The sequence below is a fragment of the Molossus molossus genome, unplaced genomic scaffold, assembly GCF_014108415.1.
Source record: "Molossus molossus isolate mMolMol1 unplaced genomic scaffold, mMolMol1.p scaffold_m16_p_1, whole genome shotgun sequence".
Lineage (NCBI taxonomy): Eukaryota > Metazoa > Chordata > Mammalia > Chiroptera > Molossidae > Molossus > Molossus molossus.
In genome coordinates this window covers 85,572,153-85,589,080 of record NW_023425344.1, presented here as the reverse complement: position 1 = coordinate 85,589,080, position 16,928 = coordinate 85,572,153, and the positions used below count along the sequence as shown (strand labels likewise).

At 47.1% G+C, this 16,928-nt stretch overlaps 1 protein-coding gene across 3 annotated transcripts in view; it reads left to right on the top strand.

Annotated features, from left to right (window-relative positions):
* The first annotated feature begins 15,149 nt into the window (after positions 1-15,149).
* LEF1 (lymphoid enhancer binding factor 1) overlaps positions 15,150-16,928 on the top strand; it is a 118,970-nt gene continuing 117,191 nt past the window's right edge. For 2 of the 3 annotated variants that reach the window (XM_036272768.1, XM_036272734.1), the window contains exon 1: positions 16,193-16,523. In XM_036272768.1, coding sequence (XP_036128661.1) covers positions 16,314-16,523 — 210 coding nt within the window. In that variant the 5' untranslated portion in view covers positions 16,193-16,313. Of the gene's footprint in view, positions 16,524-16,928 lie in introns of all 3 variants that reach the window. The other variant, XM_036272741.1, reaches the window with a different exon arrangement.

Below are 16,928 nucleotides of genomic sequence, written 5' to 3'. Positions count from 1 at the left end.
CAATTCTGCCAACTGCCGATGAGGGAGAAGATGGAGAACAAGCCAAGGAGACTGAGGAGTGGCCCGGGAGACCAGGAAAGAACCAGAAGCTGATGGCATCCTGGAAGCGAGTGAGAAAGTGAAGAAAGAGTAATCAGCTGTGTCAAATGCTGATGCGTCAAATAAGAACTGACCATCAGACTTGGTGGAGAGCTGGGGCCTACAGCACGTCTGCAGTACGTTCAAGAGAGGATGGGTGAGGAGGCATGTATTCACACCTGCTGCCCTCTTTGTGCTCGTGGCTAAATTTAGGACTGTTTGGGACCTAAAACATTGTCTGGTTTTTTTTTCCCTGACAAAAATAAAATATAATGGAATATTAAATTTAATTATAGGTTAATCAACCAGCCTTTTCTTCAACTGTAGGGTGTTTTGCCTACCACAATTAATGATTGGTTTAAATAAGTCTCTCTCCTTCTCTCTGTTCCCTTCTGGTGAGGTATCAATGATCTGGAAGATGGGGAAAAGGAGACAGGACGAAAAAGGAGCAAGCAATGCTTCTAAATGGCGGAGGTTCCATTTAAGTCCAGTAGCAAATAATGGGCAGTCACATTCATCAGTGCTCAACAGGGAGGCTGGTAGCACTGTTACAACGGAAACTGGGTTACTAAAGTAAAAGGAGAATTGCTCCCTCTTTCCTTTTAAATGAAATCTCGTGGTCCTGGCCGGTTTGGCTCAGTGGTTGGAGCGTCGGCCTGCGGACCAGAGAGTCCTGGGTTCTGTTCCCGCTAGGGGCATGTACCAAAAAAAAAAAAGAAGAAATCTTGTTACATGTTGATCATGAATACAATCCTGAGTTTTTTCGTTTTGTTTTTTTGGTACATGGCTCTAGCGGGAACTGAACCCGGGACTCTCTGGTCCGCAGGCCGACGCTCCAACCGCTGAGCCAAACCGGCCAGGGCCAATCCTGAGTTTTTAACTGTATAAATTAGTTGTAATGTCCGCAGTATCCTCTTTGATTGTAAATTCCTCTTTCATCTCAGACAAGGAGAAACTATGAGGAAATAAGATACCACTCATCCCCTGATTGACCAGAAGTGAGGGCAATTTTATTCAAAGGATCATAGTGTTATGCTACAAATATAATAATTATTTTATTTATTATTTTTTCTTTTCTTTCTTTTTCATCTCCTTTTTTTTTTCTTCAATAAAAAGGAGCAGAAAGAGTATAGCTGAAATAGAGTTAATTCCATGAAATGTTTCTTCCACAGTGCTGGGAACCCGGAGATAACAGTCCTGTATTCAAATGTGAGAGGCAGAAAATGTAATTTACTTGAAGCATTACATGAAACAGAATAGGGCTTTTTTTTTTTTTTTTTTTAATCAACCATAGTAAAGTGAAATACTCAAAGTAACTGATGTACAATGTCCATTTGATTTTCAACCTTTTTTCACTTTTAGTAATCAAAAACATAATGACGATTGTCTTTTAAAGATCAGTTTTGCTGTTGCTCTTGTTGCACTAATGACTATAATTAACTACAGAGCATTAACTCTTGCATGGAAAACAAGCAAACAAATAAATACCCACCTTAATTTACAAGCGAAGGGGACAGACAAAAGAAAATATTTAGCTATTAAGTAAACATCCTCCCTTGCTTTTTTCACAGATTATAACTTAGCTTTTATTATTGCTCTCTGTTTAACTGTCTTTCTCAGAGAAATGGATCTTTTTTTTAATTATCTTAACTTTCAGCTCCCTTATTTCTCACCTGCGTAGCTATTGCACAAAGGTGTTTCTTGCCTCGGTGACTCTGCTGGGCGACCAATTCACCACCACCTTGGGCACCAAGTCATCCTTCCTATCAGTTCTTAATTCTCTTCATTTTCAGGGGTCAAACTATGAAATTCTCATAACTCGCCAGTGGAAACAGTTTATCAAGTGATTTCACACCCCGCGTGCTGCAGGGTCCATGAAGAAAGGGAGGCAGATGAAAGGCAGCGAGGAGGAAGGCAGCCGCTTTGGAGCACTTTGCAGTCCATCCTTGGGGTAAATCCTGAGTGTTGTTTTCACGTGATTGTTTTTCTTTCCCTCACAGCATGCGATGCCTTTTTGGACTCCCAGGATAGTAATCCAAGAGGTTCTGACACTTAGCTAAGAAATCGCCTGACCTGAACCGCACTGCAGTCCATTCCACAGACTGTGGACAATTCTGTTTACTGGTCTGATTGTTCTGGCATGGGCATTGGAGCCCATAGTTAAGTTACAATTTCTCCTTCCTGGAACCCTGGGTTTATTTTCAGGTAGGAGAGAGACAGACAGACAGACAGAAAACTGGGAGACACTGATGAGGGGGAGAAGATAAGAATGTCAACTATTTCACAACAAGGGGGAAAAGCATCAGACTACATCCTGTCGGTAATTTTTAACACTTCCTATAAGAGAAATCCAGGAAATGCAACCCCCACCTTTTCTTGTACAATGAGTACGATTTCGTGCGACAGCCCAGAGACCCTCCTGTGAGCCATGCTCAACTGCATGTACGCATGGCCTGGATCGGATGGCCAGAGGAGTGCTGAGCTCAGGAGGCATGTGCTGGACGCACCCAGAAACACAGTTTCACTTTCCGATGTTGCTACACCCACCAAAGATCCTCACATTCCCAGGTCTCTGGGATGCAGCTGCCTCTGGAAATCACCCCATCACTCCTTCTCAACTTACCCTCTCCCCATCTTCTCCCCCAGGCATCCATGTCTGGGGACCCAAGGCCTTGTCTGACTGTTTTATCTGTGGGGACCACAGACATCATTTCAACTATTACATTGAAAAATAATTTGTAGCCCTAGCTGGTTTGGCTCAGCAGTTAGAGCGAGGGCCCACAGACTGAAGAGTCTCGGGTTCAATTCTGGTCAAGGGCACCAGCATCTGTTGCCGTTCGGTCCCCCGCCCTGGCAGGGGTTGTACAGGAGGCAGCCAATCAATGCGTCCCTCGCATTGATGTTTCTCTCTCTCTCTCTCCCTCGCACTTTGTCTGAAAATAGAAGGAAAAATATCCTTGGGTGAGGATTTAAAACAAAAAAAGAAGAAGAAGAAAGAAAAATAATTTGTAATACAACTACTTCGCTGAATTAATTGGTTGGTGTTTCACTTCAGCAGTTCAACAGTAACCCTATACCATGAAGTCCATGCCTGCCCTTTCTATAAAATACTTTATTAGCACATTTTCTGGAAAGGCCTATTTTCATCTGACAAGTTTTTAGATGGAGAAAATAAATCACAGAGAGATGAAGGGATATTTCCAAAGCCGCGAGCAAGAAAAGAACAGTCTAACAACATATGACCATTCACCAAAAATGTAGCTTTAAAAAGTTGCTCCGAGATGAGTTCATCCCATGGGGGAGTTTCTGGGGTGAGCGAAATGTTCTGTACCTTGACAGGCGAGGTGGTTTCACGGGTGTATATATTTACGAAAACTCATTGAACTGTACACTTAAAACCTGTACATTTCCCTGTGCTTAATTTTATCTTAAAAATAAACAGCTCACCTTTCCCAATGCAACGAATGCTCAGAGCGCCATGGCGATATCTTCCCCGTGCCCAGCAGTTGGCCGAGCTGTGTCTGCTGTGACGCAGTGGCCGCCAGCACTGCTTCGTGCTCCCCTGGTCCTTGGTGACCCAATAACTTCTTTCTCTTTTGTTGTTATTATTGTCAAAATAACCTAGGATCGGCTCTTTCGTTTTTTTAATCTTTTTAAAAAATCATATTACGTTTTAACATTTTTAAATCTTCTTTCTTTAATAATGTGGGTTCACTGCATGTACATGTTTTAAAAGCACAGAGACTAAACGCCACCCATGCCCCGCTATTCAGAGGAAATGACCATCAGCAATTTAGTTGCTCCTTCTAGATATAGTCAGTAGATACCGACGAGGCGCCCCCTCTGTGGGAGGAATTGTTCCAGGCACCAGGTATGTTGTGATACACAAGGCAGGGAATGGCCTTGTTCTCACAGAGCTTGCATGATAAAAATAAATAAATAACACAGAGGCCCTGGCTGGTTTGCTCAGCAGTTAGAGAGTTAGCCTGCAGACCAATGAGTCTCGGGTTCCATTCCAACCAAGGGCACTTACCTTGGTTGCGGTTCATCCCCGGCACTGGTCGGGTCTTGCGGGAGGCAACCAATCAATGTGTCTCTCTCACATTGATGTTTCTCTCTGTCTTTCTGTGTCTGTCTCTCCCCACCTCCCTGCCTTCCACTCTCTCTAAAAATCAATGGAAAAAATATCCTCAGATGAGGATTAACATAAAAATATAACATGTACAAAGAGATTTTAAGTACTTACTCTTTTATAATCTTCTACCACTTAACAATATATCACTAATATCTTTTCAAGTGAATAAAAATAATTGAATGACATTTTCATAGCTGCATAATGTTCCACTGTGTGGCTAAATTAGAATTTATTTAACAAATCCCCTAGTTCAAACAACTAGACCTTTCAAAGTTATAAACTACACTTCTATGAAGATCTCATTGAGAATCTTTTGCATGTATTTTTAGTGATCTTGCTGGCAAAATAATTTCAGGAATCATGGTTAACATACTTAACTATTTTCTTTTAAACACCATTCACTTTGGTGGTTGCATAAGCTTATTCCTTAACTCTCTGTACTTTTGATGAAAGAATCTATAGGACCTTTTCAAAGTCACAGTAAAGGCTGACATGCTCATGTACTTATGTCCATGTAATGCCTCTCTACCATTAAGGGATATCAAGGCCTTGAAGGTAGGATCCCTCACCAGGAGATTCTTTACCCATTTCTTCCAGGAAAGTACCTGACTTTTCATTGAATCAGGGTTTAAATTTCTGAAATGGACAGAATGATTTTTGCCACTGTAAGTCTAAGGCTAATGCCTTATTAAAGTGCCTTGTTTGAAAACTCCAGGCATAGCACAGAGGAGATTTATTATCTGGCCCATGTGTGGCCAAGAAGCAGTTGAGGGAGGAGAGCTGAGAATGAAGTCTGTGTGGGAGTGGGCGCTCACCATGCTATATATTTCCTGAGAAACCTCTGATCCTGGAGGACGCGCAGAGAACTTAGAAGTTTTACAGGGGAGGAGAAAGTCATTTTAGAAAATATGATACAGAAAATCTTTATATATTTCCTAAAGTTTAATGGTAAATCTATTATAATATAGCAAAATACTCAAAGAAATAATTCAGCAACACACTTGAACCACATGAGCCCCTATTATGTGCAAAGCACTATTATAATGCACTTAAGATGATGAATACAGTCTCAAGCTAGTTCACAAACTTATTTCACTCTCCAATGAAGTTGAAAGCAAGCTTATATTTGCCATGAAAAATAGTATATGACAACATATTATAATATTCTTTGATACAGTTTTGATCATCTACTGTTTTAAGAGAATTGTCCAATGCAATTTGTCACAAGCGGCTTGCAAAGATGAATCAGAAAAAACTTGTCATTCAGAGGGGACCCACTACAGCTGCACAGTCCAATATGGTAGCTTCTTGCTGTGTGTGCTGCTGAGGGGTGGAAATTTGGTGAGTATGAACTGAAAGTGCTAAAAGTAAATGACACACCAATTCAAAAACTTAACATGAAAAAAAATGAATGTAAAATCTTTCACTAATAGGTTTTTATAATGATTACATGTTGAAAGGGTAATATTTTGGATATTGGGGTTAATTGAAATATATTATTAAAATTAATTTAACCTGTTTCTTTCTAGCTTTTTAATTTAAAATTATATATGTGACTTGCATGCTGTTTCTTTTTCTTTTCTCTCTCTCTTTTTTTTGTTGATCCTCACCTGAGGATATTTTTCCATTGATTTTTAGATGGAGATGGAGTGGAAGGGAGGGAGGGGGAGAAAGAAAGAGAGACATCGATGTGAGAGACACATTGATTGGCTGCCTCTCGCATGACCTCAACCAAGGCAAGAGATTGAACCTGAAACCCACGTACGTGCCCTTGAATGGGAATCGAGCCAGAGATCGTTTGGTCTGTGGGCCGATGCTCTAACCACTGAACACCACCACCAAGACTTGTCCTATTTCTATCAGCAGTGTTATCTACACAATTTTAGTTACTACCCACTCAGTGTTTATACTATGTGCCAGGTAATTTTATATCAAATATATGTAATTTTCCACAAGGGAGGTATAACAGATGAGGGAACTGAGGGGGCAAAGGCTATATTAATTTATTCTTCAACACATCTCATATCTTCTCTGTGCACCAAAGGCTATTGTAGGCAGTAGAGATACAACAAAACAAAAGTCCCTACTCTCGTGGAATTTATGTTGTAGTGGGAGAGAAAGGTAATAAACAAATAAGTATAAAAATATGTCGGACAGTGACAGTGAAGAAAGACGAAGCCTGTACACCAATGCAGAGTGCCCAGAACTAGGGTGAGGTGGGGGTATGCTATCTTTAAGATAACAAGGTCTGAGAAGGAATTGTCACCTGAGCAGAAACATGAAGGAGTGAGTCCTGCAAATATCTACCTGGCCGGCGCTTCAGGGCACAGAGACAACAATAAGGACCAAGGGGTGTGTGTGTACGTACTCTACACACTGGAGGATCAGCTGGAGAGCCAGTGGTGCTACAGAGCAGTGAGCAAGGAGTAGAAGGAGAGGAAGGCAGAGCCTATGCCCGTAGCAACTTGGAAGCCCCCACAGCTAGGAAATGTTCAAGGATGATTCTAGCTGCTCTATGATGCATGGACTGTTGTGGGTATGCATGGAACCCAGCAAGAGCGGGAGCTGGAGACCAGCTAGGAGGCTACTCTGGTAATTCAAGAGAAATTTTACAAGGCCTGATTCAGCTGCTGGAGATTTGCTGTTCCTGCAATTCAAAGTAAAATAATCTAAAAATTATCCAGAGAATTGGCACAGCAAAGGTCAAATATCTGGATAATTTAAGCTTCAAAATATATTTGGGAGTCTGTAGAGTTATCTGAACTGGCAGTAAAGAAAAAAAATCACTGTCTAACTTCATGGGATAGTAATTTGTCTCTGTCCCTTGCTTTCTGCGAATTTAACCTAAGGGAAGTGGACTTGAGATCTGTAATTGGCAGAGTGGGATTACAGGGCCTTTAACTCAAATTCAGATTAGGCAAATTAGCTTTATTTTTGCCAAAGAAAATTATTTAGTTGAGTCAGATGACAATATTGTAGCCTAAACTATTTGCATTGGCTGTCTACCTTCTGAATTACTCCCATGACTGTTAATTTTGATGAGTTTAGTTGTACTCGCAAGACACAGTTAAAGAAAAAACTAGGCCCAGCCGGGTGACTCACTGGTTGAGTGTTCAACCCATATACCAAGAGGTCGCTGGTTGGATTTCCAGTCAGGGCACATGCCCAGGCTGTGGGCTCAGTTCCCAGTGTGGGGCATGCAGGAGGTGGCCAATTGATGTTCTCTCTCATCAATGTTCTCTCTCATCGATGTTTCAGTCTCTCTTACTATCTCTAAATCAATAAAGAAAAAATATTTTTTAAAAAAGAATTAGAAGCGTGTCTTGGATAAATGTATATATCAGTCTAGATAACTCCACTTAATAAGTCTGTTTTTATGGACAGAAGTACTTTTAAAAAGAAAGCATCCTCAAGGTCAAATGTTATGTAGGCCAAGTCCCTCCTCTGAGAGATAAATTAAGGTTTAAAGTAGGTACCCAGTTTCAAATGAAAACAAATACAAAGCAATCACAAGGCCCCCAAAAGTCTTGTCATGATAAAAAGAAGGCTCAACCTTGACCCTCCTGGTGGTTTATTTACTTTGACAGAATTCACTGGAAAATTGTCCAACTCCATGTTTCACTGTACCCAGGCATTGGATGTAGCTCCTGTCATTCAGGCAGTTTCCCCCAGCACAGAAATGTAGAGATTACACACATCAAAGGCAGGCTGCAACCACTGCAGCTGAAATGTACACAAATCTGTGCTGTAAGTAACTGGATAAACAATGAGACTAATGACCTTGTTCTGCATTAATCTCCATATGGCTCTGTTGGTACTGCTCTCGCCCTCAGGCGAGAAGGTTGTAGCTTTGGCTTCTAGCCTCAAACCAGGGATCAGGTGCTGGCCCAGGGCTGACAGAGCCCAGGGCCCTGCTTTGACAGCCCAAGAAGTCTGAGAAGACTACAGAGACGTCCATCTCAGGAGGTGCGTTTGCTACCGTTCAAGAAACACCTCCATTATCACAGCCACTGAGGAAACAGATTTATAAAAATAAGAAAATGCTTTAGCCATGCCTCCCCCTTCAGAGAGTTTATTTTCTTTCTTTTTTAAAAAGAAATATTTTTTCTTTATTGATTTTAGAGAGAGAGGAAGGGAGAGGGAGTGAGATAAAAACATCGATGAGAGAGAATATCAACAGGCCGCCTCCTGCATGCCCCCCAACTGGGGATTGAGCCCACAACCTGGGCATGTGCTCTGACTGGGAATCAAACCAGTGGCCTCTTGGTGCATGGGTCAACACTCAACCAGTGAGCCACACCAGGCGGGTGAGAGTTTATTTTCAACAGAGGCCCAGGCTTTCCTTGAGTATTTTCAGGGTCTCTACACAGCTCTACCCCTGACCCCCTCAAATAAGACAGAACTCTCAGTGGTCTATGTTTCTCTTTCCATCAAGAATGGCTGCATCTGTAAAGAGCGAAAGGGAGGACTGAAGTGGACCAGTGCGTTTGATCAGCATTTACTTCTAATTCAGGATATTTGGGCAAAGATATGTTTTAAAAAAGAAGGTACCTCCTGAGTGCCCTCCCCTGCAATTGCTACAGAGTCCCTTCAACACTATTTGGAAAGTCTGAGTGTTGCTGCCAAATGAGATGGAGTGCCTCGGGAGCATTCTGCACCCAGGTAGCCTTGGGCCTTGGAAGAAGGAGAACCGAACATTGGAAACCAGCCCCTACTCCTGCTTCATCACCTGGTACACAGATAAGTTTATACTGGGAGGTGGAACCAAGGCAATGACTCTGTCGGTGGGGTTGCCTTAGGTTAGAAAAGATCACACACGAAACACACTAAGCTAAATGACCTAAGAGTTACATATGTGATACTCCCGTCACTTCCCATCAAGCCCAAGCCATAATCTTTACTGCCTTGTAAACTTGACATGTCTCAGTCTGAAATATATAATCACATTCTATTCTGAAACATAAATTCTGGGGGGACTTTCAGTCCCAAGAAACACTTCTTATACACATTTCTGCTCCCTCCCCCTGCATTCCTATGGCTGCTGTTGTTTCAAATACTTTATCCACGTGCACGTTGCCCCTTTCATAGGACATCACACTACTAAGGCTGTTCTCAGAGTTACGTGTGAGCTGTGTCAAATGCCTCACAAAAAAGTGTTCTGTTTTCAGTGTCATTTTTCTTCATCCATTATCAATGCATTAAAAGCCCATCATAAACATATAAACACAAGGCAGAGATAAGGCACATTCCCTCTCCTCCTGGAATATTCTTTCTCTCATCACACTCACTCTGGATAACAAATGCTAAGGTGACTTTGGTGCCTTTGTAAACACCACTGTAAACACAGATGTGGAGATGGTCACAACTGTAGATGTGTAAGCTTGGCACCATCCCCACTTGCTCCTGTGGTAAAGGTTACTAGTGTTTTTTCAGAAGTATTCTGTTTTGCAACTTAGAGGTCTCCTCAAGAATCATCTTTGCTTCATGGGCTAGTAGTACCTTGCATGTGTACATACTTCCACATGCATTATCTCACTGAATTCTTAAAACAATCTTATCAAGTAGGCAATTATTATGCCCATTCTGCAAAAAGGAAACTGAGTCTAGGAGAGGTTAAAAGCCTTGCCTCAGGTCACCACAGCATGAGGAGTGGCAGGGCCTATCTGCAACCCAGGGTTTCTGACTGCATTACACTATTTCAAAGTTGTCTCTTTATATTGGTTACTTCTAAAACAACAGAATTCTGCCCAAGAAGCATGTCAGGAGGGTCCTTACAGTTTAACCATCAAGCCAGAAACTTTCTGGTTAGTTACTTCCTGGCTGTAGGAAAAGATCTCTGAAATCTACCAATAAAAGTATTTCAAATCATAGAGACCATTGAGATAGTGAGTGCTTTAATAAAAATAATATTAACACTGGTTCTCCAGACTCTAGCTTGTGTGGAAGAAAACTATGTGGTGCACTTAGCTGTGTGCAGAAACAGCAATGTTATGCACAATGAATACGTGCACACGAGTTGTGTCAACATTCTCTTCCCCAAATGTGGCTGCAGAAGAAAGTGTGAAGCATACTGAAATGAGACAATATTTATGGCTGAAGAAATTCGGCTTCACATAACGGTAATTATGAACAAGATATTTTCCTTAATAAAATTACTGCAAAACAAAATCTGGAGGAACTAAGTGTTTCCCTATGTCCTCTATTTTATTCCATGTGCTCAAGAACGGTTGCGGGAAAGAGCGAGCCTAAAGGGAGCAAAGGGAGAAAGAGAGGCATAGCCAGACGGCCTCTGCTGAGGGTTGGTTTTGCTTTAGAAACTGGAATGTGTCCAGGCTTGATTTTTATTTTCAATTCACATTTCAGATCCAGCTCCCCAAACTCTTTGATCTTTCTCCCTGTCTCCTTACCCGGAAGAGAACCCTTGGCCTTCTCAGCTGGGAGCTAGGAGCACACGTGGAAAGACTGGCTCGGATCCATATTCCTGCCAAATTTAGTCACACAAAGGGGCCTGCAAGGGAAAAAAGAAAGGATGAAAGCGGCAGCCGCCAGGACTTCAAAGGCCGCGCCGCCGCGCCGGGCCCTGCGCAGGCGCCGCCCTCCGCAGATATAAGGCGCAACTGGCGCGCGGGCGGCCTCTCTGCGCTGCCGCCCCGCGCGCGTTCCCGGCTGGAGGGTGGGCGGAGGGGTCCCGCGGCGGAGGGAGGAGGGGCGGGACGCCGCGCCCGCGCCACCCGCCGGCAGCCGGAGGCCTGTCCTCAGCCAAGTTAAGGCGCCTGAGAAAAGTTTTCAGAAAGAAGGGGAAAGAATGTCAAGTACCGCACACTGGGCGAGCAGTGCTGCGGGCCCCAATTTATCCAAGCTCCCATAATACCCCATTCTGGGGATCTCTCTTCCAGACGAAATTCCCACTCCTCTGCGCGGGAGCCCGCACCCTGCGGGGCTTCCCGTCGTGGAGCCGGGCAGTGAGGGCGCGTGGCAGGACTCTTCCTGGCCCAAACCGCTCGCTTGAGCCCGCAGCCCCTCATCCCAGTCGGCGACCCCCCCGTTGGACTCCTCTCCCTGTTGGCGGCCTCGGTACTTGAGCTCTTGCCTCCCGGTTAGCAGAGGGGCTGCTGGCCGAGCCCACAGATAGTGGAGTGGGACGTGGCCCTCCGTCATCGGCCATGGGAGGACCTGGCCCCTAGACTAGCGCTCCTGGGGCCCCGACCCAGAGAGACGCGGACGCTGCGCTCGTCCCGCATCCGCACCAGCGCGGGGGTAGAAGCCACCCGAGGGCTGGCGCGGGGGGCGTGGGCTCCGTGGGCGCACCCCGCCGGGCAGCGCTGGCCCCGCGGAAGCCGGGTGTCCGCAGGCGGCCGGATTAGGGAAGGACAGTTTTACGGTCCCACGAGCTCAGTGTTACCCCTGCGGGTGGGGCGTTGAGTTTGTTTGTTTTAGGAGGAGGCAAGGGGAGGCGGAAGAACCCCTGGGACACAAACTGCCATTTCCCTTGCCCTCCCCTCTCCCTTTCCCCTTAGTCCGTTAAACTGAAGATGCACACAGCTCTTCGTCTCTGGTGAGGCCGCAGTGGAAAATCAAGGGTGCCGGAGTTCCGTCTCTGTAATCACATTCTTCGTTTCTCTAGTCCTTCACCCTCGCTTCCCTTCGAGCATCCTCTTCCGCAGGCCCCCGCCACCCCCTTCCTTTGGGATCCCACCAAAGTTGTAGCTGGGAGCGCGTCCAGGCCACACAAAGGGGAAGACCCGGAGCTAGGGAGGAGGGTTAGGACCGAGGGGGCGGAGAGGGCTCTGAAGGGCACCGCGCTTTTTCTCTCCTCCCTGTAATTAAGGACTACTTGAGTGTCTGTAGCTGACTCCACTTGGCAGCAAAATCGCCGGGGGGAGGGGACTCCGGTGTGGGTGTGGGTCATTCTCCCAGCTCCCCTGCAGGCACCCGCGGGGGGCTGTACCCGGTTTGCTCCGTAAGCTGCGGGGCCCGTCTCCGCTCCCCGCGCCTCTGTTCCGGCGCGGGGTGGGCGCCTCGCCCCCCACGCGCAGCCCGGCCAGCGGTGCCCGGCGCAGAAGGAAGTGTTGATATAAAACAAGTCACTGTTCGCTCTCAAACTAAACCCCAACCAACCAAAGCCACCAAGAGGGGAAAAACCAACAGCAATCCAGCCAGCCCCTAGCAATTGTTTCACGGTCGGAATTAAATCACATCAAAACGCCCCCTGAAACCCACATCCTGAAGGAGTGAACCTGCAACAGCCAACCTCCAGTCGTCCGCTCCAGTTCACACGAACAACCCGCCTCTACATCCGAGGGAAGGGGGCGGCGAGCGGCGGAGTTTCTCCCGCGCCGCACCCACCAGGTCCAGGACCACGCACCCTAAGAGGCAGCTGCATATGTTAATAGCAGCCCCCACAGGAGTTAGAGGAGACCTCCAGGCGACAGAAATGCCTTTGCCTGGATCTTCACCGAACCTGTTAGGAGGAATTATGTCTTCCCAGAGTTACTTAGCCTCTCTTGGTTCCCCCCTTTACCCGGAGAGACAGACTTCATGTGGAAATGTCAACCTCCTTCCCAGACAAAGCTTTAAAAAACTTGGGTGAATTGTTTTCTAGTAAAGCTCCTTTAAAGAACATTTACTGCAACGCTAAGGACAGTCAGCCAACACCCCGCACGCCACGGGGAGGAAAAACAATCACGCAAACAGAGCCTGGCGTTGGGGGATTTCGTTGGAAACAATGTTTCCAAAAGAGAGAGTTATGGCCAAGTACTAAAGGCAGACACGTACTCTCGGCCCTTCTAGTAAACAGTTACCACTAGTTATTGTTACAAAAATTCCCATCTCAAGCGCCTGATCTCCAGGACACCTGGAGTTGAGCTCCAAAGGACTCAGGGAGTCCAGATAATTAACATGAAGGAGAAAATGGGATTCGAATGAGTTGCAACACTTAAACGGGGGATGTGGGAGTCCTCATTTAATCTCTGCCTTCCAGAAACTACTTTCTGGCCACGCTGTGTGGTCCCCTCCCCCTCCTTGAGTTTGATGAAGGAACTTCTACTCTGGCTGCCTTGGTGAAACTGCATTTTCCAGTTCTTTTCCTGTCGGTAAATTGGCGCATTTATGGGAGGACTTTTGACTTTGTTTCCCCATATTTCTTTTAGAATAGAGGGTATAAATGTCTAACATAGCTACATGTTCACATCTCTAGGACATTACACTCTCACTGGTGCATAACCTCAAGGAAAATTACATATGGCCACCAACCAAAAAATAAAGTTGATTTCTTTCCAACCTTTACAGTATTGCCTTATAGACACATTGCAGAAGAATATTCTTTTTATTTTTCTTTTCTAAGGCGTAGCACAGTCAGCTACGTAAAGTAGATTTAATGCTTTACTCTTTCTGGCTCCCTTCACCAGCCTCAATCCTCTCAGAAAGAAGTTATGTGTACTACTGGCCATGCTCTATGTGACCCACTGAACTCTTTAAATTATAGTTTTTAAAAATTGCTTCCTAGAAAATTCCCATCTCTAGGAAGTAGTTATCAGTAGGTGAGGTTTGAGATGCTCATTTAGAGCATTGTTAAGGTCTTTACTTATCAGTGTCCAGCAGCATGCAATTCCCTCCTGAGGAAAAGAAGAGGGATCTTTGCTTGACCATGTATCACAGAGCTAAAGTCTGATTCTGTAGTGCTTTCCTTGTTTTCAATTTAAGGGAGATGGAAACACATTTCTTCCTGCCCCTTGTTTACTGTTCTGAGGTTTTACAGATGGCTACTGTATTGGGTATAATAATTTTGCCTGGATTTTTAACTGAAGGGGTTTGAGAGCCAAGGAACAACATGTAATGTGTTTTCAAACTTCAGCTTCACTTATACTGTAACTTTCACAAAACATCTCAAGTCCTGTCCTTGTATAAAATGCATCAAAGAGTCGGTGGAGGCTGGAGAATTTTTGAGGTTGAATTCGGATTTGCATCTTCAAGGGTCTCTTTGAGCAGGCAGGCAGAGGTGCCAAAGACTTCCCGATCCTTTCTCGCTCTACTGGCCTCTCTCTCTTGGGTCCTTCTGCCTTCCCTTCCTTCTCCTTGGGTTGTTTTCATCCTCTATGGGGTTCCCGCACTTTGTGGTGTGTATCTCCAAAAATCCAGGAGAGACCCAGCATACTCTCTACGTACATCGCGTAGTGAGGCTGTAATGGAAGACATCCTGTTTAAAAAACGATCATTAAGATCCTCTTCAGTTTGTTCTTCCTTGTCCTATTATTCTCCGTAAACCCGGAGATTTCATTTTTGCTAGTATGTGCTCCCTTGACCTTCCACATTATATTTAGGAAAGCCGCAACTCTCTTCCTTGTCTCCATTCTCTTATTAGTTGAGCAATGTCTGTTATATTTTCCTTTTCTCTGTCCCGATTCCCGCCTCATCCGCTGGGTCAGAGCATCTATCAATGTGGTGTCGATCACAGCTGCGGCGGCTTCTCTTTCATCTTCCTGCCCCTGCCAGAGCAAGGGCGGTTGAAAGGGAGGCGGAAAGGAGGTGGGGGTGAGACTGGCAGAGGAAGGGGTGGCGGGGGGAGACAAGAGATACTTAGATGATGAAGTTAAACCATTCGGGCAGTTTCTTGTCAATTTCACGCGGGCAAAGCGTGCCTCTCAGTAGGTTACAAGAAGCGCCGGGTCCCTCCTTCCCTCGCCAAATTGCCTGATCCTTTCCTCCTGGAGCGCGCGCTCAAACACACACACGCACACACACACACCCCAAAACTAGGACTCGTCCTACAAGCTCTGGGAAAAGGGGGAAAAAAAAGTCCTCAATCACCACCTCCAATTCGCGGTCCCTCTCCTCCCCCCCAGCGGGCAGCCAAGGAGAGCTGGAGGCGGGGGAAGGGAGGGGGAGGAGAAGCGACGCAAATGGGTAGCTTTTCAGCGCCGGCCAGGCGCGGGAGGAGGAGAAGCGGTGGGGTGGCGCAGCCGCTCACCTGCGGGGCAGGGCGCGGAGGAGGGACCCAGGCTGCGCGCATTTGGGCCGGAGAGCCAGGACGAGCCCGAAGCCCCGCACGCGGCCAAGCTCGGGGCGTCCCCCGCCCCTTGGCCGGGAGAACTCGAGGGGTGCAGCTTTTTGCTTTGACAGAGCGGCCCGGAGGAGGCGTGGAGAGCGGCGAGCGAGACAGCCAGCGAGCCAGGCTGAGAAATTCGAGCCGGGAACAAAGAGGGGTCGGGCTCTGCGTGTGTGTGTCGGCTCCAGCTCCGGGCAGAAGCCTTTGGGTTCGAGGCCCCTGCTGTGACTCTCCGAGACCCCGCCGTGCCCTCCACTGCCGACTCCCTGAGCTCGCCCGCACAAACTTTATTCTTGGCAAACTTCTCTTTCTCTTCCCCTCATCCTCCGCCCCCACCTTCTCCTCCTCCTCCAGCAGATTAGACGCGCCTGGAGAAGGAAAGCCGAAGCGAAAGGGAAGGAAATAAGAAGCTCTAAAGCGGACATCTCCAACTGGGCGTCTCTTTATTTTTATTTTTTTAACCTTCCAGGAAGTGGACATTTCATTATCTTTTGATTCTCCTTGCACCTCTCCGCTGGGGCAAACGGATCCTTTCTCCCCAGCTCTCCTCTTTCCTCGGAAAACCAACTCCAAACTCGGCATCCGGGGAAGCTAGGGTGGAGAGGTTTGCGTAGACACCCGCCCGACGGACCCTGCCCTGGACTTTGGAGAGTTGTGCCTCTTCCAGAGCCGGAGTACTCAGCGCGGGTCTGCTGGAGGCGTGGGGTGGCCGCGGGAGCAGCGGAGCCTAGAACGCGCCACGCCGCGCCGCGCCGCGGTCCCCAGAGGCGCCGGCTGCGTCGGCCCTCGCAGCCCGGTGCCCTTCAGCCTCCGGAGCGGGCACCGTCGTCGGTCTCAGCGGAGCGGGAAGGCGCGGGCGGCAGCCGGTGCTCGGGCGCCGCCGCAGCTGCTCCTCCTGCGGGCCGCCGGCCCCTCGCTCGCTGGCCCCGCTTCCGTCCACACTCTTACCTCTCGCATCCTTCCAATTCTATCCCCTCCCACTTTCGTTGACTCCCTTTCTTCCTGCTGTCGCCTCGGGTGCTCCCCCTGCACAGCGGAGATTACAGAGTGGTCGGGATGCCCCAACTCTCCGGGGCAGGCGGCGGCGGGGGGGACCCGGAACTCTGCGCTACGGACGAGATGATCCCCTTCAAGGACGAGGGCGATCCCCAGAAGGAGAAGATCTTCGCCGAGATCAGTCACCCCGAAGAGGAAGGCGATTTAGCCGACATCAAGTCGTCCTTGGTGAACGAGTCCGAAATCATCCCAGCCAGCAACGGACACGAGGTGAGGGAGCCGCTGCCCTAGCGCCGAGAGGCGTGGCGGGTCCTGGGATAGAGTGGAGAGCGAGGGAGGCAGGGAAGGCGCTGGGCAGCCCTGGCGACCGTCCCTCGTAGGTTCTTCGTTTGCTGAGGTGGTGGACGAGCCTCTGGTCTGCATTCTTCCTTTGTGTGTGTATGCGTGCGCTCCTGTGTCGGATGGAAGGTGGAGGGCTGTGCAGGTAAACTTATTTCAAGTGGAGCCGTTTGGGGTTCGGTGGCTAAACTGTTGGTTTGTGGGAGAAGTTGGCCTTTAACACACAACGTGTGGCCTTCGGACTTTTCATTGGCACTGAAAAGGTGCGATGCTTCAAAGCGATGTCTGAACTGAGTTCTTCCGTAGGACGGAAAACAAAGTGCACCCGCTATCTCG